Source organism: Astyanax mexicanus, chromosome 5 (genome assembly GCF_023375975.1).
Source record: "Astyanax mexicanus isolate ESR-SI-001 chromosome 5, AstMex3_surface, whole genome shotgun sequence".
Classification (NCBI taxonomy): domain Eukaryota; kingdom Metazoa; phylum Chordata; class Actinopteri; order Characiformes; family Acestrorhamphidae; genus Astyanax; species Astyanax mexicanus.
In genome coordinates, this window is record NC_064412.1 from 28,815,212 (window position 1) to 28,831,551 (window position 16,340).

The 16,340-nt window shown below is 33.3% G+C and overlaps 1 protein-coding gene across 1 annotated transcript; it reads right to left on the bottom strand.

The window, feature by feature from the left end:
• Positions 1 to 2,525: 2,525 nt before the first annotated feature.
• On the bottom strand, positions 2,526 to 14,255 carry LOC111190341 (membrane-spanning 4-domains subfamily A member 12). Its single transcript, XM_022664082.2, has 8 exons — positions 14,150 to 14,255; positions 11,622 to 11,903; positions 10,268 to 10,381; positions 10,113 to 10,169; positions 8,248 to 8,379; positions 7,238 to 7,345; positions 4,480 to 4,560; positions 2,526 to 4,034 (listed from the first exon to the last, which is right to left on the bottom strand). Exons 2-8 carry the CDS (start codon positions 11,844 to 11,846, stop codon positions 3,942 to 3,944), a joined length of 810 nt encoding a protein of 269 aa, XP_022519803.2. The 5' UTR covers positions 11,847 to 11,903; positions 14,150 to 14,255; the 3' UTR covers positions 2,526 to 3,941.
• Between the last annotated feature and the right edge of the window lie 2,085 nt (positions 14,256 to 16,340).

Below are 16,340 nucleotides of genomic sequence, written 5' to 3' on the forward strand. Positions count from 1 at the left end.
TTCAATGTTGCAGTCTTCCTGCAGTCTGGAGTAGTTATTGCTGTGGACACTGATCATAAAATAGCTAGTAATGCAAACTCAGCATTCCAACAAGAATATTTAACCATATTCAACGGAATATTTCTCTGAATTGCTTTGACAACATGGGCTTATTCTGACACTATGGAATCATTCCTTAAACTTTGGAATCCTTTAGACAATATGGAATTGTTCTGTAACTATGGAATCTTTCCTTAAAATACGGAATATTTCAGATAATTTTTCTGACACTATGAAATCATTCCTTAAACTTTGGAATATTTCAGAAATATGGAATTATTGTGTAACTATGAAATCGTTCCTTAAAATACGATATCTTTCAGACAATATGGAATTGATCTGACACTATGGAATATTTTCTTAAAATATGGAATCTTTTAGACAATATGGAATTGTTCTGACACTATGGAATAATTCCTTAAATATGGATTTTTTCTGACACCATGAAATCATTCCTTTACTATGAAAGTATTAAAATATGGAATCTTTCAGACAATATAGACTAGTTATGACTTTAAGGAACCCCTGTTACAAAATGGAAATTATCTGTAAACAATGGAATCTTTCAAACAATACTCAATCATTAAAATGTGACTGTGACATTATAGAATAAAAATATATCATTATAATAAAAAAAACTCTCCATAATTCCTTAGCTAATTTTACAGTAAACCAGGGTCTCACTGTATGACAATTTTTCTGACACTATGAAATCATTCCTTAAACTTTGAAATATTTCAGACAATATGGAATCATATGGGGGAACCAACACCACATTTATCATAAAATATTAGTTCCCTCAGTGCTGCTCTTATTGCATCGCTAAAGAATCCATACCACTTGATCGATAGGAGAATACACATATTACTAAAAGTGCACTCCAGGTCTTCCTGGTTGACTACAACTTAATGCATTTGAGTTAAACTGGAGGAGGTAACATTAGCCTTGTACAAGTTTTGGCTAAAAATCGTATTTATTTGTTACATGCTTTTAAATTGTGAATGTTCAACTAAACATTAAAATAGGGCAACATTAGGGTATTCTCAAAATAGGGTATTCACTAAATAAAACAGACAAAACCTAACACACGTTTAAAGTCAGTATTAATGAATTGTTCCACTTTAACTTTATTATCTCAGGCACAGCAGTGGGTTTAAAAACAGGCTGAAGAATATTTGGACTAGTTAAATGAAGACTTGATGAATTCTTTAATCTGTCTCTAAAATAGTTCTTGAATTTAGTCACTTTTGTAATTAGATACAGGTGTTTAACAATCTTTAAAAAAAACAGCAGAATACAGGAAAGGGCATAATTCATAAGGAAACTCTATTTTTAAAAAAGTGGAGAAGCTTAATTTGAAAAAAAAAAGTCATTACAGTCATTAAGGGATGATTTTACTTTTTGTAGATCACAACTTTAGAAGCACTGAATATTTGTTCATAGGCTTGTTTTGTTTCCCATCATTCCCTCCCTGTAAACCTCAGAGAATGTCTTGCCCTATTATCCCAGGAGGAAACCTGTTTGCATGGAGCTATCTCAGCTAAAATTAACAATTACACAGTAGTTTTTTCCAAGTATAATGTTGTAATGGTATGATATTTCAGTTTTATCACTTTACAGCTGCTAAATTGTAGCCACCCAAAAAGAAGAACACCTTCATAATTTTAATGTGTAGTTTTCAGTTATAGAGGTAACAAAATGGTATTGCTGCATATAATCATAATATACAGTCATTCCTTTATTTCAGTCATTGACAACAAATAAAATAGCCTAAATTAAAATATAACTGTATAACATAATAGGACATGTATGTAAACAAGCTGTGTTAGATGGAAGAGCCTGAAGTCATATACTAAAACTCCACCCGAGCAATTTATAATGTATAATCCAGACATGTATCAGACTTACTTACAGATTTACTGCTACAGACCAAAGGTAGTGTTTGATCTGTGTACAGGAAGAAGTCACAAGTGCTGACGCCTCTAGTAAATTGAGTATAACTGTATGAGTGATTTTATATGAACTATAGTTCTTAGTTCTCTTGAGATTTGGCCTAATGGGAATCTGGCCATTGTTTATGCATTATCATTTCATGATGAATGGACCAATAGAAATCCAATAGAAACACTGACGTGCATTGATAGTTAAGAAGGCTGTTTACTTTCACTATAAAGGTGTCATGTCGGAGAAATTAAAGTATATTGTATAATTCAGTCTTTCTACTTTCTGCTTTTTAAAATATATATATATATATATATATATATATATATATATATATATATATATATATATATATATATATATATATGTTATATGAATTTGGCAGGATTTTTATTTATTGTTTTATTGAGTTGTAGTGACATAACAAATGGAAGTGTTGTTTCAACACACTTTCCTGACGAACCCAGACTAAATATATTCCTTTAAACTAAAATATAAAAGTAGTTTTACAGAGTACAGAATAAAGTTGATCATACTGTTGAATATTTGAATATTGACATTGTTTGACTTTATTAAGACAACTTTACAAAACTGACATTATAGGAACAATAGAGAATGTTTAGAGAATACATTATATGAGTAAATCAACAAGATTAATAAATAAATTTTTGGTAATTACAGGCTACACTAAAAAATGTAAAAACCTAAAATTGTTCTCTTAAAGTGATTGTTTAATCTAAACAAGACATATTGAATTGCACCATAAACTACAGCAAACTAATCACCTCAACTAACATTATTAAGTTTCTTGTTAAAAGTTGGTGTAACTAAATCTTTTGTGTTGCAAAACGTACAAATTGTAGTTGAACTCTACTTTAGGTCAAGCCAACTACTCTGCACTACTGCACATGCTCAGATTTACTCTTTAGTTAAACAGGGTCTACTGAGCAATTATGCAGGGGTTTTCACATGATGTTGGTCACCCTATTTGCATATTGGGTGTGTCCTCACACCTCTCACTCACCATTAGTATGTAGTCATTTCCCACAGACTGCTTCTCTTAGTATTCACATATGTGTTATACAATAATGCCTGGCCTTCGTGTTGAAGGCTGTAAGATTCTTAACTTTTACTAGTTACTGTGTTTTTGTTGCTGTATATGTATAGGCTATATTCTGTCTGGGTCCAGCTGGTCATATTTGTATTACTGCAATGCTTATATGACTGACAGATAAATAATAGTCATGAATTCTCAGTTAAAAATGTGATGCTGTGTTCATTATGGGAGTTTGATTTATGTAGATAGTTTTTTTGTGCAGTTAATGTAAAAATTGATGATCTGTTGATGGTGAAAGTTTTTAAGTTCATGCTATTTAAAAATGAAAGTCTACTGCAAACCATTTTTTTGTAGACCCAAAGTTTTATTTTTTTATAGTATGAGAGTTTAAGATGTTGTAACATAAGAAAAGATACATACATAATTCAGTAGTTTTTCACTACATTAAAATAATCAGCAAAAAAGAAAAACATGAAATCATTTAGCAAACAAAATAAATATATATGTATCATTTGTTTTTTCAACATATTTAGCACATTTCTAAAAAACTGCTACTGCAGCAGCATAAGATTAGATGCTATAGCTCTAAGCCAACATACTGTAAGAACAAGAAACACAGAATAAAAATAACTTGCTCTTACAGCCTTCAAACACTAAGAGCATGCAATCAACACATATGTTTCACTGAAGCATGCCTAGGATAAGGTAGCTTTGGGCAACAGACAACACAAAGATGGTAAGTAATGGAGAGGCCACACCTAATATGCAAATATATGGTGCCAGGAGCCTATAGGAAAGCTGTATGAACCAACACTGTAGAAAGCATCGAGTTGTACTGGACATTAAATTCAATCAACTTGATAATACTTTTTTGAGGGGGGGAGGGGGGGAGGGGGGGATGAACTCATTGCTGGAACTGAGGCCCAGTATTGTCGTAGGGTGGAGGACGTGCCAGCAGTGAGTCGTCCATGTTGGGATTGCTGATCACGAACATGTTCTGGAAAAGGATGACACTTTATAACCATGGTGAAGTTGAGATAACTATGGTCTAACGGTCTAAACTGAGACGAGACATTAGTGTTAATAGTTAAGTAAAGTCAATGGTTTTTAAACTGGTCCATTGTGACCAGCAGATGGTCCACACTTTGCTGATTGGTAGAGAAGGTGCACCCAGCTTTAGTTCAGATTGACGTCTTTAATAAAATATATAGCTTCAAATTTGCTCATTATCACATATGTATCAAAAGTATGTTTCTGTTCATCATTTATTTATTTATTTTTTTTTCTCTTTCCTTGCATGTTCAGTGTGGAATTTACATTTTCTGTTCATTTCAGAGGGAAACTCATTTTAAAGGACAAATAAATTAATAGCAAACTTCCATAAAAAAGCTAATTTTATTCACAACCTAAAACCAAATGCAGTTTAAAGACATATAACTCACCTCTTCATTTCTGTGCAAATAGATGGGGTTATTCAGTGAACAGCATGTCGGATATGCTGGTAACTGGCTGCTAGTGCATACCTGCAATACACAGTAAGGGTTTAAGAAAGTAATGGGTAACACTTTATTTAGATGGTTTGTTATAGATGCTTAATAGATGCTCAACTACCATTAAAATAACATTCAACTGAATTTGCCTGAATTTGACTCTTGACTAGTCAAATGTAAAAGATTCTCTATAGAACCTAACCCTACTCCTAGGATAACCCTAACTTTAACTTCAACCATGAATCAACCCTAAAATCCAACCCTGACAAAAACCTTTGACTAAACCTTAAATCTAACCCTAAATCTAATCCTAAATTGTCAAAACTTGAGTGACGTTTACTGTTAAACTCAATAAAAAACAATGTATTTTAATCTTAAAGCTCAGTTGGATTTAATTCAGTTAAGTCACTCAGCTGATTGCATCTATTAAGCATCTACAAATGAATCATCTTACAACACTAAGGCCTGGCTATTAACACATATATTACAGTAATGCATGCTCACCATAAGGTAGCTTTGGCAACAGACAACTCAGTGATGGTAAAAAAGGGAGAGGCCCCACCCAATATGCAAATATATGAATCATAAATGTATGAATCAACACTGTAGAAAGAGCAATGACACGTGTAGTTTACTAAAAATTGACCAAATCACATTTTTTATGGACTCAACAAGCACTTTTTAAGTTTTATTTTTTAGTTTTGCAATACTGTATCAATTTTCGAAAACACAGTATAAACTTCTAATTATTATTTTCCATACAACATTGGCTAAATGTAAAAAAATTGAAGTAATCGATCACACTAAATATTTGCCATTGGCTCAATATATTTAAAAAAATTGATTCAACCTGATTATTTTTACTCCGTGCAAGCTATTTTTTTTTAGATTGGGACAGTTCAATAATTTTGAATTCTCCCAAATAAAAAAGACATCATTTGTCTATAATTATGTAAAAAATTGACCTCAATGCTACTAATTTTACATATTAAAGCATCTGATTATTTTATATTGTTTTTTGTTCATACAACAAAAAATGTATTAACTCAATAGTTTTTCTCAAACTCTGTGGACTTAAATAATTTAGTTTATTTAGTATATATATATTCATATATACACATATACATACACACACAGATATTCTAGATTCATATTTAGTATATTATTATTATTTAACTGCCAATACTGACAGTATAATGCTGTGACAACTAGGAACACACAATAATGTTAATGTGCTCTTACAGCTTACAACACTGAGGCTTGGCAAACCACACATATTTTACCTTACTGCACACCCAGGATAAGTTAGCTTTGGGCAACAGACAACACAAAGATGGTAAGTAAGGGAGCAGCCACACCCAATATGCAAATATTTGGTGCCAGGAGCCTTATTAAGAAGCATTTTTAAGTTTTCAGGTTTAAAGTTCTCTGAACTCATTTTTTTGAGTTGTACTGACTGGTAAGTTCACTCAACTTAATAATATTACTTCTCCTGACTAAAAAACAGAATTACTTTTTAGAGTTTTGGTTTCAGACAGTGGTTCATTTAGTGTTGAGTTTAAACCACTAGTAGTATAGTAATACACTGTAAAAAGTGTTTAAGCAAGAATAACTAATATTATCAAGTTCAGTGAACTTGTCGGTCAGTACAACTCAATAAAATGAGTTCAAAGAACTTCAACCTGAAAACTTAATGTTTTTTTAGCCAATGAAAAATGTGATTTTAAACAACTTTAATTTACTACACGTGTCAATGCCCTTTTTTACAATGTTTCTTTACAGCTTTCCCATAAGGCTCCTGGCACAATATATTTGCATATTGGGTGTGGTCTCTCCCTTACTTACCATCTATGTGTTGTCTCTTGCCCAAAGCTACCTAGGCATAATTGTGATCTATGTGTTAGTTGCTAGGTCTCAGTGTTTTAGGCTATAAGAGCAAGTCACCTTTGTTTCTTGTTTTTAGTGTTACAGTATGTTGGTTTGGCACTGCAAAACTTATTTTGGGGCTGTTCTGGTAATATGCCTGCAGTATTGGCAGGTCTTTAAAAATATGCAAAATATGTTGAGAAGTTAAGTTGAACAAACTTGAAAAAGTAGAGCCACTGAGTATTTTATTTCTGTGTATAGTCACAGTAGTGTTGTTAGATGTCACTGTTCTGATTGCGTAACATTAAACATATCTCTTACTTAGATTAACACTACAGCAGTTTGTACTACAACAAAATTTGACTTAAACAAGTCAACCCTCTGACAGTATTGCAATATATCACAACATTTGTCTTGGCTATAATAAAATAGTATATACTTGTGTGTATTTGTGAGGCTTTGTGAAATTTCATTGGGTAGTTAGTGATATTTTATATAATGGTTGTTTGCCTGGCAGATGTGTTGTTGGCTATAAGAGCAAGTTACTATTTTCTGCACTGTTAACTGTGTCAAAGTGCTGGCAAAGCACTGAGAACTGCAACGCAATGGGAAAAAACTGCATTTGGATTGCATTTAAGTATTTTGGAGGTTTTTGAAGACTAATATGTTAATATTCTGTTTGATGACTTGCATCTGCTGTCTGTATATTAAATTATAAGCCTTGCATTGTGATATGTATTGTATCACCAGGTTCTTGCCAATGCACAGATCTAATGCACACAAACACAGTACAGGTTTTTAAAGTTACAATAATTGTCTTGGATGCTGCATTTGGATTACATACCGTTGGTTCTGCACAGAAGGAAGCATCTAAACCAAACAGTAGCATGCAGATAGAGACGATGAACTGGAGCAGAGAGAAAACCAGAAGCGCTCCACTGAACCCATTCCTCTGCAAAAGATTAGTGAACAAATGCTAATTTAGTTATTATTAGAAACCTATATCTTTAATTTTAATTCATATTATTTTTCATTCAAATGAAAACAATCAGGCCCACTTTATAAGTGTTTATAAGTATTTCTAATAACTCAGTATTTACCCATTAATAAACTATATACTGTATTTTATGTGCAGCCTTATGTATGAATTTTACCAGTCAGGTTTTAAGAATTAAAACCACTTTGTATAACACTGAAATACAGAGTTATACAGGAGTTTCAGTTTAGTTCTCCAGCACAAACTCAAGACTGGAGCAGTATTAGCATTACCTGCTAACCACGTTAAGCGCTAGCTCTTTCGCCGTTCAGAGGTGAGTGTTATCGGACTGTAGCTTGCTGCTAACCCCAGACAGAACTGTTATTAGCATTAGCCACTAACCACGCTTTGCGCTAGCTCTTTTGCTGTTCGTAAATAAACAGATGTGCTTTACGTATTTCAGGAGAGAAATCTGTGTAGATTAACATCCAGCGCTCATTTGACTTTAAAATAAAGTCTTGTTTACTACAGTTTTCTTTACTTAGCTTAGCTTTACTTAACTTAGTTAGCTAACCCTCCCCACCACCACCCAGCAGCAAGAACTGCTGAATTATAGTTCCATATGGTGTCTCTTAAAATGCACCTTATAATCCAGTGAGCCTTATGTATAAAAATAGACCAGAACATAGACGTTTACTGATAGTGTGCCTTATAATATGGTGCGCCTTATAGTGCGAAAAATATGGTACATAAATTATTAACATGTAATTATTAACATTTATTAACTTATTAGAGGCAATTTTTACATACTGGGACCAAACAATGTGCGCAGAAGATGCTGTAACTGTGTGTCTGTTGTAATCAGATGCTGCACACACCATATATAAGTTGCAGTTGTTATCATAGCATGGCATGTTGGTTGACTGATACATTATGTCCAAGGAATGTAGAACAACAGCTGTTCCTGCCGTCACAGCACTGACGGCATTCACTATCAGCAAGGCTTTTACCTGAGAGAGGTCAAAAAAACACAGAGCATATCATCGATTTTTAGTTTATTTCATAATTTGAACAAACAAACTGTCCCTTATACTGTGCCTAAAATCCTTGATGAACGGACCAATAGAAACTCTTCAAAATTACCTAAAATAAACTCTTTTTACATTGACTTCCATTGAAAGTTTACAAGGTTTTTTCTCTCTCCTGTTAAGTTGCTGTTTTGGAGATAAGTGTTTTTCATTGGACAGCGACGATATATACAGTGGGGTGAAAAAGTCTTCATGATTTCTTTTTTTGCTTCCTTTTTGCATGTTTGTCATTCTTCTATGTTTTAGTTCATTTAATTAATTTAAATATTACTCAAAGACAACATAAGTAAACCAAAAATGCACTTTTTAAATTAAAAAACAAACCTACATGGCTCTGCACTGTTAGTTGAATTTACTTAAAAATTTGAGGAAACCAGTTGCCTTAAAAAAGTTTAGAAATGGGCAATAAAAACTTAAGCTAGCATAACTTAAAACATCAAGTTATTACACCCAAAGTTCATTTAACTTTTTAGTTTTTGTTATATTGTTAGACCGGATAAGCCGAGTTTACTTAACTTTTTCAAGGCAGCTGGTTTGCTTAAACATCTTAAACTAAAGGGGAAGGTGATATATTTCTAAGGTAGCCCAGGGGGAATCACTACACACTGATGGTGAGTGTTAGTCAGAAACTGTTGTACACACCCAGTATGCAAATGGATTGATACAGAAGCCAATGGAAAAGAAGCTGCCAAAGTTGGTTCAACTCAAAGATATCTTCTGGGTTTACAGTGTGTGTGAAAAAGTGTGAATAACGTTGCTCCACTCTTAACAGCAACAACTGCAATCAAGAGTTTGTGGTAATGAGGGTGGGTTCACACAAAAGGTGTTATAAAATGAAAGCTGAAATGTTGGTCTTTTCTCTAATATTCATTTTGTCATAATGTTAAACCCACATGTTTTCAATGTACAGCAGAAATAAAGGCATTGGCTTCCCTTGTTTCAATACCTTTGGAGAGCAAAGTAACTACAAAATGCACAGTAAAATAATTTATAAAAACTTATAATTGTTCTTTTACGGTGGTTTTTAAGTCAGCTTAAATAGCAAATATAGCAAATAAACACCTTACCTAACATTATTAAATTACTTGTTAAAAGTTGGTGTAACTAAATAAACTGTGTTGCAAAATTTACAAATTGTAGTTGAACTCTAGTTGAGGCCAAGCCAACTAGTCTGCACTACTGCACATGCTCAGTTTTACTCTTTAGTTAAACGGGGTCTACTGAGCAGTTATGCAGGGGTTTTCACATGATGTTGGTCAAGCTATTTGCATATTGGGCGTGTCCTCCCACCTCTCACTCACCATCAGTGGCTTAAAGAGGCCAACTTAAAACACAGAGAATTTTAAAATCGGTAATAAAATCGACTTAATAAGAACGTTTTTATTCATATATATATAATATATATATTTTTTTTTAGTGTCGTTTTTTTTTTTTTTTTTTACACATAATGTTGAGCAAAACGGTGCTCTTACCCTGCTAATTGAACCTTCACACTCTGCTCTTACTGGTGCAATAATGTGCAATTAAGGAAGATTGGCCACCAGGCTGCTCCAATTTAGCCATGAACCCTCCCACACTAAAATAACAGGTGTTTCAGTTTCATTGTCCAACCCCTGTGTATACTACTATTAGTAAGATGTGTAAGATGTACCTACCAACTGAGGATGATATTTATTCTCTGCAACCACAGACAGAATTCCAGCAAAGATGTACTAGAGAAATGCAAGAGGGGGTAAAAAGATAGTCAGTACTTTTACACTACTGTAATTAACATAAACATATAAATAAATGAAAACTGGACAAGACTTACGATTGCGGATCCCCAGAATCCGTGTAAGCTACGTGTGAACAGCAACATGTAGGTTTCATAGAGTAGGACAATACTAAACAAAAATGACATTATGCCCATCATAATTTGCACCGTCTGTGGGAGGAAGAACAGAGGATATGCTAGATGATGTTCTCAGGGGGCAAAACCAGATTATTTTATTAATTGATCACTGTAAAAAAAAAAAAATAATAACCGTAGGAAAAAAAAGTAATTTTCTGTATTTTATGTAAAAAAAAGAATATACCTGAAAATCACAGTAAAAACATCTGTTTCAATAAATCTTCTATAAAAGAACATTCGAAATCTGTAAATTTAAATGACAAAAATCCTCTGTTTTTTTTAACTCAACTGTAAATTTTTTAAGGGGTTTGAATGTTAATTCATGGGGTCTCAGTTCAAAAATACACTCACTGATATATAAACACAGTCTTTGGTGTAAAAATACAGACCAGTAAAGTAGTAAGAAGTAACATACATTTTAAAACCAAATGGAACACAGATATAATCTTCAGTTTTACTGTTTATTTAAGTTTCAGGGCTCGCCACAAAAAATTGAAATATTCTTTACATTTACACATTAATTATCTATTGTTAATATGTAAATTTAAATTCTTCAATTTAAACTTCAATTTACTTCAAAAGACATGCAATTTGACATTTTCATGCTGTTCATTGTTTAAATAATTTTATCAAAAAACATAATTACACCGTTATTTATATTTATATGTCAACCTTCAGATATAAGTCTTTTAATGTCAATTACAATACTTTGACTGTAAAATTACAGAGAACAGAAATACAAGGAAAGGCTATAATTTTACACAAATTCATTGTTAAATTAGTTTCAGCTATTTTCTGTAATTTTATGGTAATGTTTCAGCATGTACAAAAATATATAAATAATCTAGAGCATTCTGTAGTCTTAGTTTCTGTAGTGATGATGATTTATCAATCACAGGTAACAGACCTGTATAGGCTCGTATAAAGGCTACAAGTGTAGGTGATACAAAAAAACTTTTTTTTTTCCTCTGCAGTAAAATAAGGAACACTTGGAATTCCCATGTTATCTTATCAAACGTTTTATGTAATGTTTGAATACAAATTCGATAGAGGATACAATAAAAAAGTAATATCTTTAGAAATAGAGAAAATATACAAAAACACCCGATTGTTAAGGGGTTAAAACTATAAATCCAGGAACAACTGACCATCCCAAGATGAATAGTATGTTAACTATTCAGTTTAGAGGTGATTCCATTTTTCTAATCAGTCAACACTTCCCCAAGGACTCTTATTATGTATGAAACTCCAGTCAGTCAGTAAAACATCTCACCCCGAGGACTTTTGTCTCTCTCTTGAGGAAACTCCTGGCTTGGCCTGGGCTGAAGCGGTCCTGGTCATGTCCTGTGGTTGTGGATAATGGCCTGGTGAAGAATCCTGCTCCAGGCTCTGGTCCGTTCTGTCCTGTTCCAGATGGAGCTGATTGTGCTGGTATCACTTGGGTCAGGATGATGAAGCTGTTTTCCATGTTATTGGTGGGGATGACTGTGGTGGACATTCTTTAATACCAGCTGGGCTGTTGAGGCTGTTGAGAATACTGCCAAAATGCGGTGGCCTGTGTAATGAATTTTAGCCATGTGAATTAATGAAGGTGATGCTCCGTATTTGGTCATTTTAAGAACCATGTTTCTTGTTGTATGAACTATTTTACCTTTTTTATTTTTGCTTTTTACTCTATTGCACCAAAACGAATGAAACTTGAAATCTGGTTCAGTTATTACAACATTATAATCTCATCTGAGACCTGGACTATTGCTTCACTGTAAACCCAAAAGTTGCTTGAACTGAAATAAATTGAGTTAGCTTAGTTAATAAATTGAGTTAGCTGAACATTTGTGGGCACATTCAAATGGAGATCTTTGAGTTGAACCAACTTATAATAACTGAGTTTAGTCTGTTGCCATTGGCAGCTTCTATTCCATTGGCTTCTGGCATAATCTTTGCATACTGGGTGTGTCCCCCATTTTGTGACAATCACCATCAGTGTAGGGCTACCTCAGGTAAACTTGTATTAATTGTTTGGCCTTTGTGTTGTAAGCTGTCAGAACAAATCTCATTTTTTGAGCTACAGTAACTCATTGTTGGCTGTGCTCAGAATACCGTTCACTCTATAGATTTTCTTCCTTTATCTTATTTTCTATGAGTATTCAAAAAAATGCTGAATGATAAAAAAGAAGACTAAATACAAATCTACAATTTTAATTCACTTGACCATTACATTCAAAGTAGAATTATTATGCAAAGCAATTGATATAAATAATAAAGAAAATAATATACTATAATATATTTTGTGTTCTGATTAAGTTGGTGGAAATTATATTAATTACATTTATATTAAAAACAGTAATTTACTTAAACATTAAAAAAATGATCCTTGCAATTTGAGATCAGAAGCACACAATTAGTCCAAAAACAAAATTTTATATTTCTACTGTACATAAACAAATGTATTTCAAACATAGAATTGGATGAGAATTTTTACCTGACCCATGTTTCTCGCTAAACTGGCTATAGAAACTTTTGACTGGAATTTTGACCCGCCATCTTGTTCTTAATTAGAAGCTACAGGCAGTGTCTCCATATGAGGCCAAAGACTTAACAATTAAAAGAAAATAAGTATCCTGGTGCAGAGAAGCAGAAATGTAATGTTTTTATATAATATCACAGTGTCTCGAGAGGTTAAAATGATTTATAAATATCCATATTCTTGCTGTAATACAATAACTTGGTATATCCAAAAAAGTACTGTAACTTTAAAGGGGAGAAGAATAATCTGAATTCAACGTAAAAACATATATTTATTGAAGCCATAGATCATGACATTTTTATCTTTGTTAAGCTTTGCCACAATATTAAAATAGTTCAAATTGTAGAAACTTCTTCAAAATGTTCTTACGCACAGAAAATGTTTTGAAAAAACACAAACACAAACACACACACACACACATATGCTGCTGTAATTCTTCATATTTCATCAGAACAAGTCAGGGCAACTAATGTACAGCGGAGATATTTTAATTGGACTGAACAACAATATATGTAAATATACAGCTCTGGAAAAAAATAATAGACCACTTAAAAGAGGATGAGTTTCTTGGATTTTACCAAATTGAAAACCTTTGGAAAATAATCAAGAGGAAGATGGATGATCATAAGCCATCAAACCAAACTGAACTGCTTGAATTTTTGCATAAAGTTATCCAAAAGCAGTGTGTAAGACTGGTGGAGGAGAACATGCTGCATGAAAACTGTGATTAAAATCCAGGGTTATTTCACCAAATGTTGATTTCTGAACTCGTAAAACTTGAATATGAGTTTTTTTTCTTTGCATTGTAAGAGCTCTGCATCTTTTTTGTTATTTTAGACATTTCTCATTTTCTGCAAATAAATGCTCTTAATGACAATATTTTTATTAGGATTTTGGGAGAAATGTTGTCTGTAGTTTATAGAATAAAACATCATTTTACTCAAACATATACCTATAAATAACAAAATCAGAGAAACTAATTCAGAAACTGAAGAAGTATCTTATTTTTTTTTCTAAAGCTGTGTGTAAAATGTGTTTAAAGCAGAAAGCACGTTTAGAGTGTCGGAGACTTGTGAAGAGGTTATACCCTCTGTGTTTCAGTTTAAATAATTTTATATAATTGTGCTGTACATGTCATTTTAGTGTGTTAGCAATTGGTGAAAACTATAATAGTGCTCATTTAACAAAGGCAAATTTACTGTGTAATTAAAAAACTACAGCTCAGTGATTAAATCCTGCTCTTACTAACATACAAATAAACAGTATGGTTTTACCTGCTTTTCCTCCTCGTTTTTCTCTCTGCCGTTGGGTAATTAACTGTATACAGTTCTTCCTGCTCCTCTGAGAGTGTAGTACCATCCCTCCCTCATTCATCCAGGAAGTTCCATGTGTTTTTGTGACCTTTGGAATGAGAGAATCAACAGATCTGTGAGATTCCTGTGTCGATATAAATTATCCTACTATTTTAGAAAGTTATCTCAGAGCTCATTGTTTCTGTATGTGAGTCACAGACCCCTGTGTAAAAAGTTTCCTGCAGCACTCTACTGTAAATCATGAAAAAGTCCCTAAGTGATATAACCTACTGAACATCCAGTGTGTGAATCTTTGTTCGATTATCTCAGGTTATTTAGTTATAGAATGTAGGAGTGCTGAGTTAGTGCCAGAGATAAAAAAGTAGCTGTAGTAGTAGTAGATTGTTCCAACCTTTAACCATTCAAATATTCACGTGGGGTGTTGTGGATGCGTTTTAAAATCGTGGGCGGGGGGGGGGGGGTTTGGGTTGGGGGGGGGGGGGGTGGTGGGGGTGCTGCGTTTTAAAATTGTCAGCGTCCTGTCATTGAATTCCGGGAGATTATATGTGACTCGCGGGCATCAGGGAGACTTGGTTTGTCTGCATTATTATTTGCTAAAAAATCTGTGTTGGTAAAATGTACAAATTGTAGTTGAACCCTAGTTGAGGCCAACTACTTTGTACATACTCAGTTTGACTCTTTAGTTAAACGGGGTCTGCTGAGCAATTCTGCAGTGGTTTTCACCTGATGTTGGTCGCGCTATTTGCATATTGGGTGTGTAATCCCACCTCTCACTCACCATCAGTGTGTAGTTATTCTCCATGGCTTTATATATGCTTTGAGTTTGAGTTTGCAAAAACTATACTGAATTGTTTGAATTCTTACCAACTTAAACTTTTTTTTTTTGTTAGTGTAGTTTAAGTGGGATGCACATTTTAAGTTGCAGCTGACCCTAGAATGTTGGTCCAACTAAACAAAATAAAGTGAATCCATGAAATATTATCTGTGAACCAAATACAAATAAATTGGTCCAACTACATATCTTGCTAAAAAAGCACTTTGTTGTTAGTTGGTGTCATTTAGTTTAGTTTAGTTTTATGAAATGTGTTTTGTAAGTTCTGCTGACAATACTTTAAGATCAGCTAAAGCGATTAACTTGTATCAATCCTGTTTTACATAAATCAGATTCACATAATGAGCACAACACTATACATTTTGTTAATTTAAGCAATTGAAAGAAAGTGAAAACCCCTGCGGAATTGCTCAGTAGACCCCATTTAAGTAAAGAGTAAAACTGAGCATGTGCAGTAGTGCAGAGTAGTTGGCTTGACCTCACCTAGAGTTCAATTACAATTTGTAAATTTTGCAACACAGATGATTTAGTTAAACCAACTTTTAACAAGAAACTTAATGTTAGTTGAGGTGATTAGTTTGCTATAGTTTATGGTGCAATTCAATATGTTTTGTTCAGCTGACTTAAAAAAGCACATTAAGGAGAACAATTTTAAGTTTAGCTTTTTACAGTGAGTGCTGAAAGCTGCTGGAAATTTTGAATTTTCATGTTTATAGTGTTGGGGCTGTCAAATTGGTGAAGAAAAGTATGAAGAAATGAAGGAAGGAAGAGAAGGAAGGAAGGAATGAAAGAAGGAATTCGCATAACTAAATTTCACTTTATATAATATAATTTAAATGACCAAAATTCACAAAAATAGAAAAAGAAAAACTGTACAAAATCTGATCATACACACATGACTCTCAACTTGCAAATACTAGCTCTTTAACCAACTAATCTGGTCTTACAGCAGAATATGCAATCGAAACTTCAGCTGCATGGCTGACTCAAAACAGCTTCCCTTTGCAGACTCTTTACAAGGCTTTTAAAACCTGTAGCTCTGCCCCTTCTTTAATTGGGCCATACTAATTAAACAGGTATGTAGATACTCGAAAGGTATACAGACATACAAACATATACTAATACATACGTTGATGTCGACATTATTTACACCACATTTACATACAGGTTTTTAGACGTGTCACTAGAGGGTAGGTGTTAATACATACTTGTTCTAACTCTTCTCTTGCCCACAGACCCACCCTTTAAGTTTAAGTTCTGCTGGCAACTCTAGAATTTTGGTCTGACTAAATAACCTGTGTTGGCAAAATGTACAAATTG

Bases quoted from the DNA above. Each gene is read 5' to 3' on its own strand.
- LOC111190341 (XM_022664082.2), bottom strand. From the start codon at position 11,846: ATGTCCACCACAGTCATCCCCACCAATAACATGGAAAACAGCTTCATC. The intron at 8,380-10,112 runs GTAGGTACATCT...GACCTCTCTCAG, and splicing joins ATAAATATCATCCTCAGTTG to GTAAAAGCCTTGCTGATAGT. The intron at 7,346-8,247 runs GTGTGTGCAGCA...AATCTTTTGCAG, and splicing joins ACAACTGCAACTTATATATG to AGGAATGGGTTCAGTGGAGC.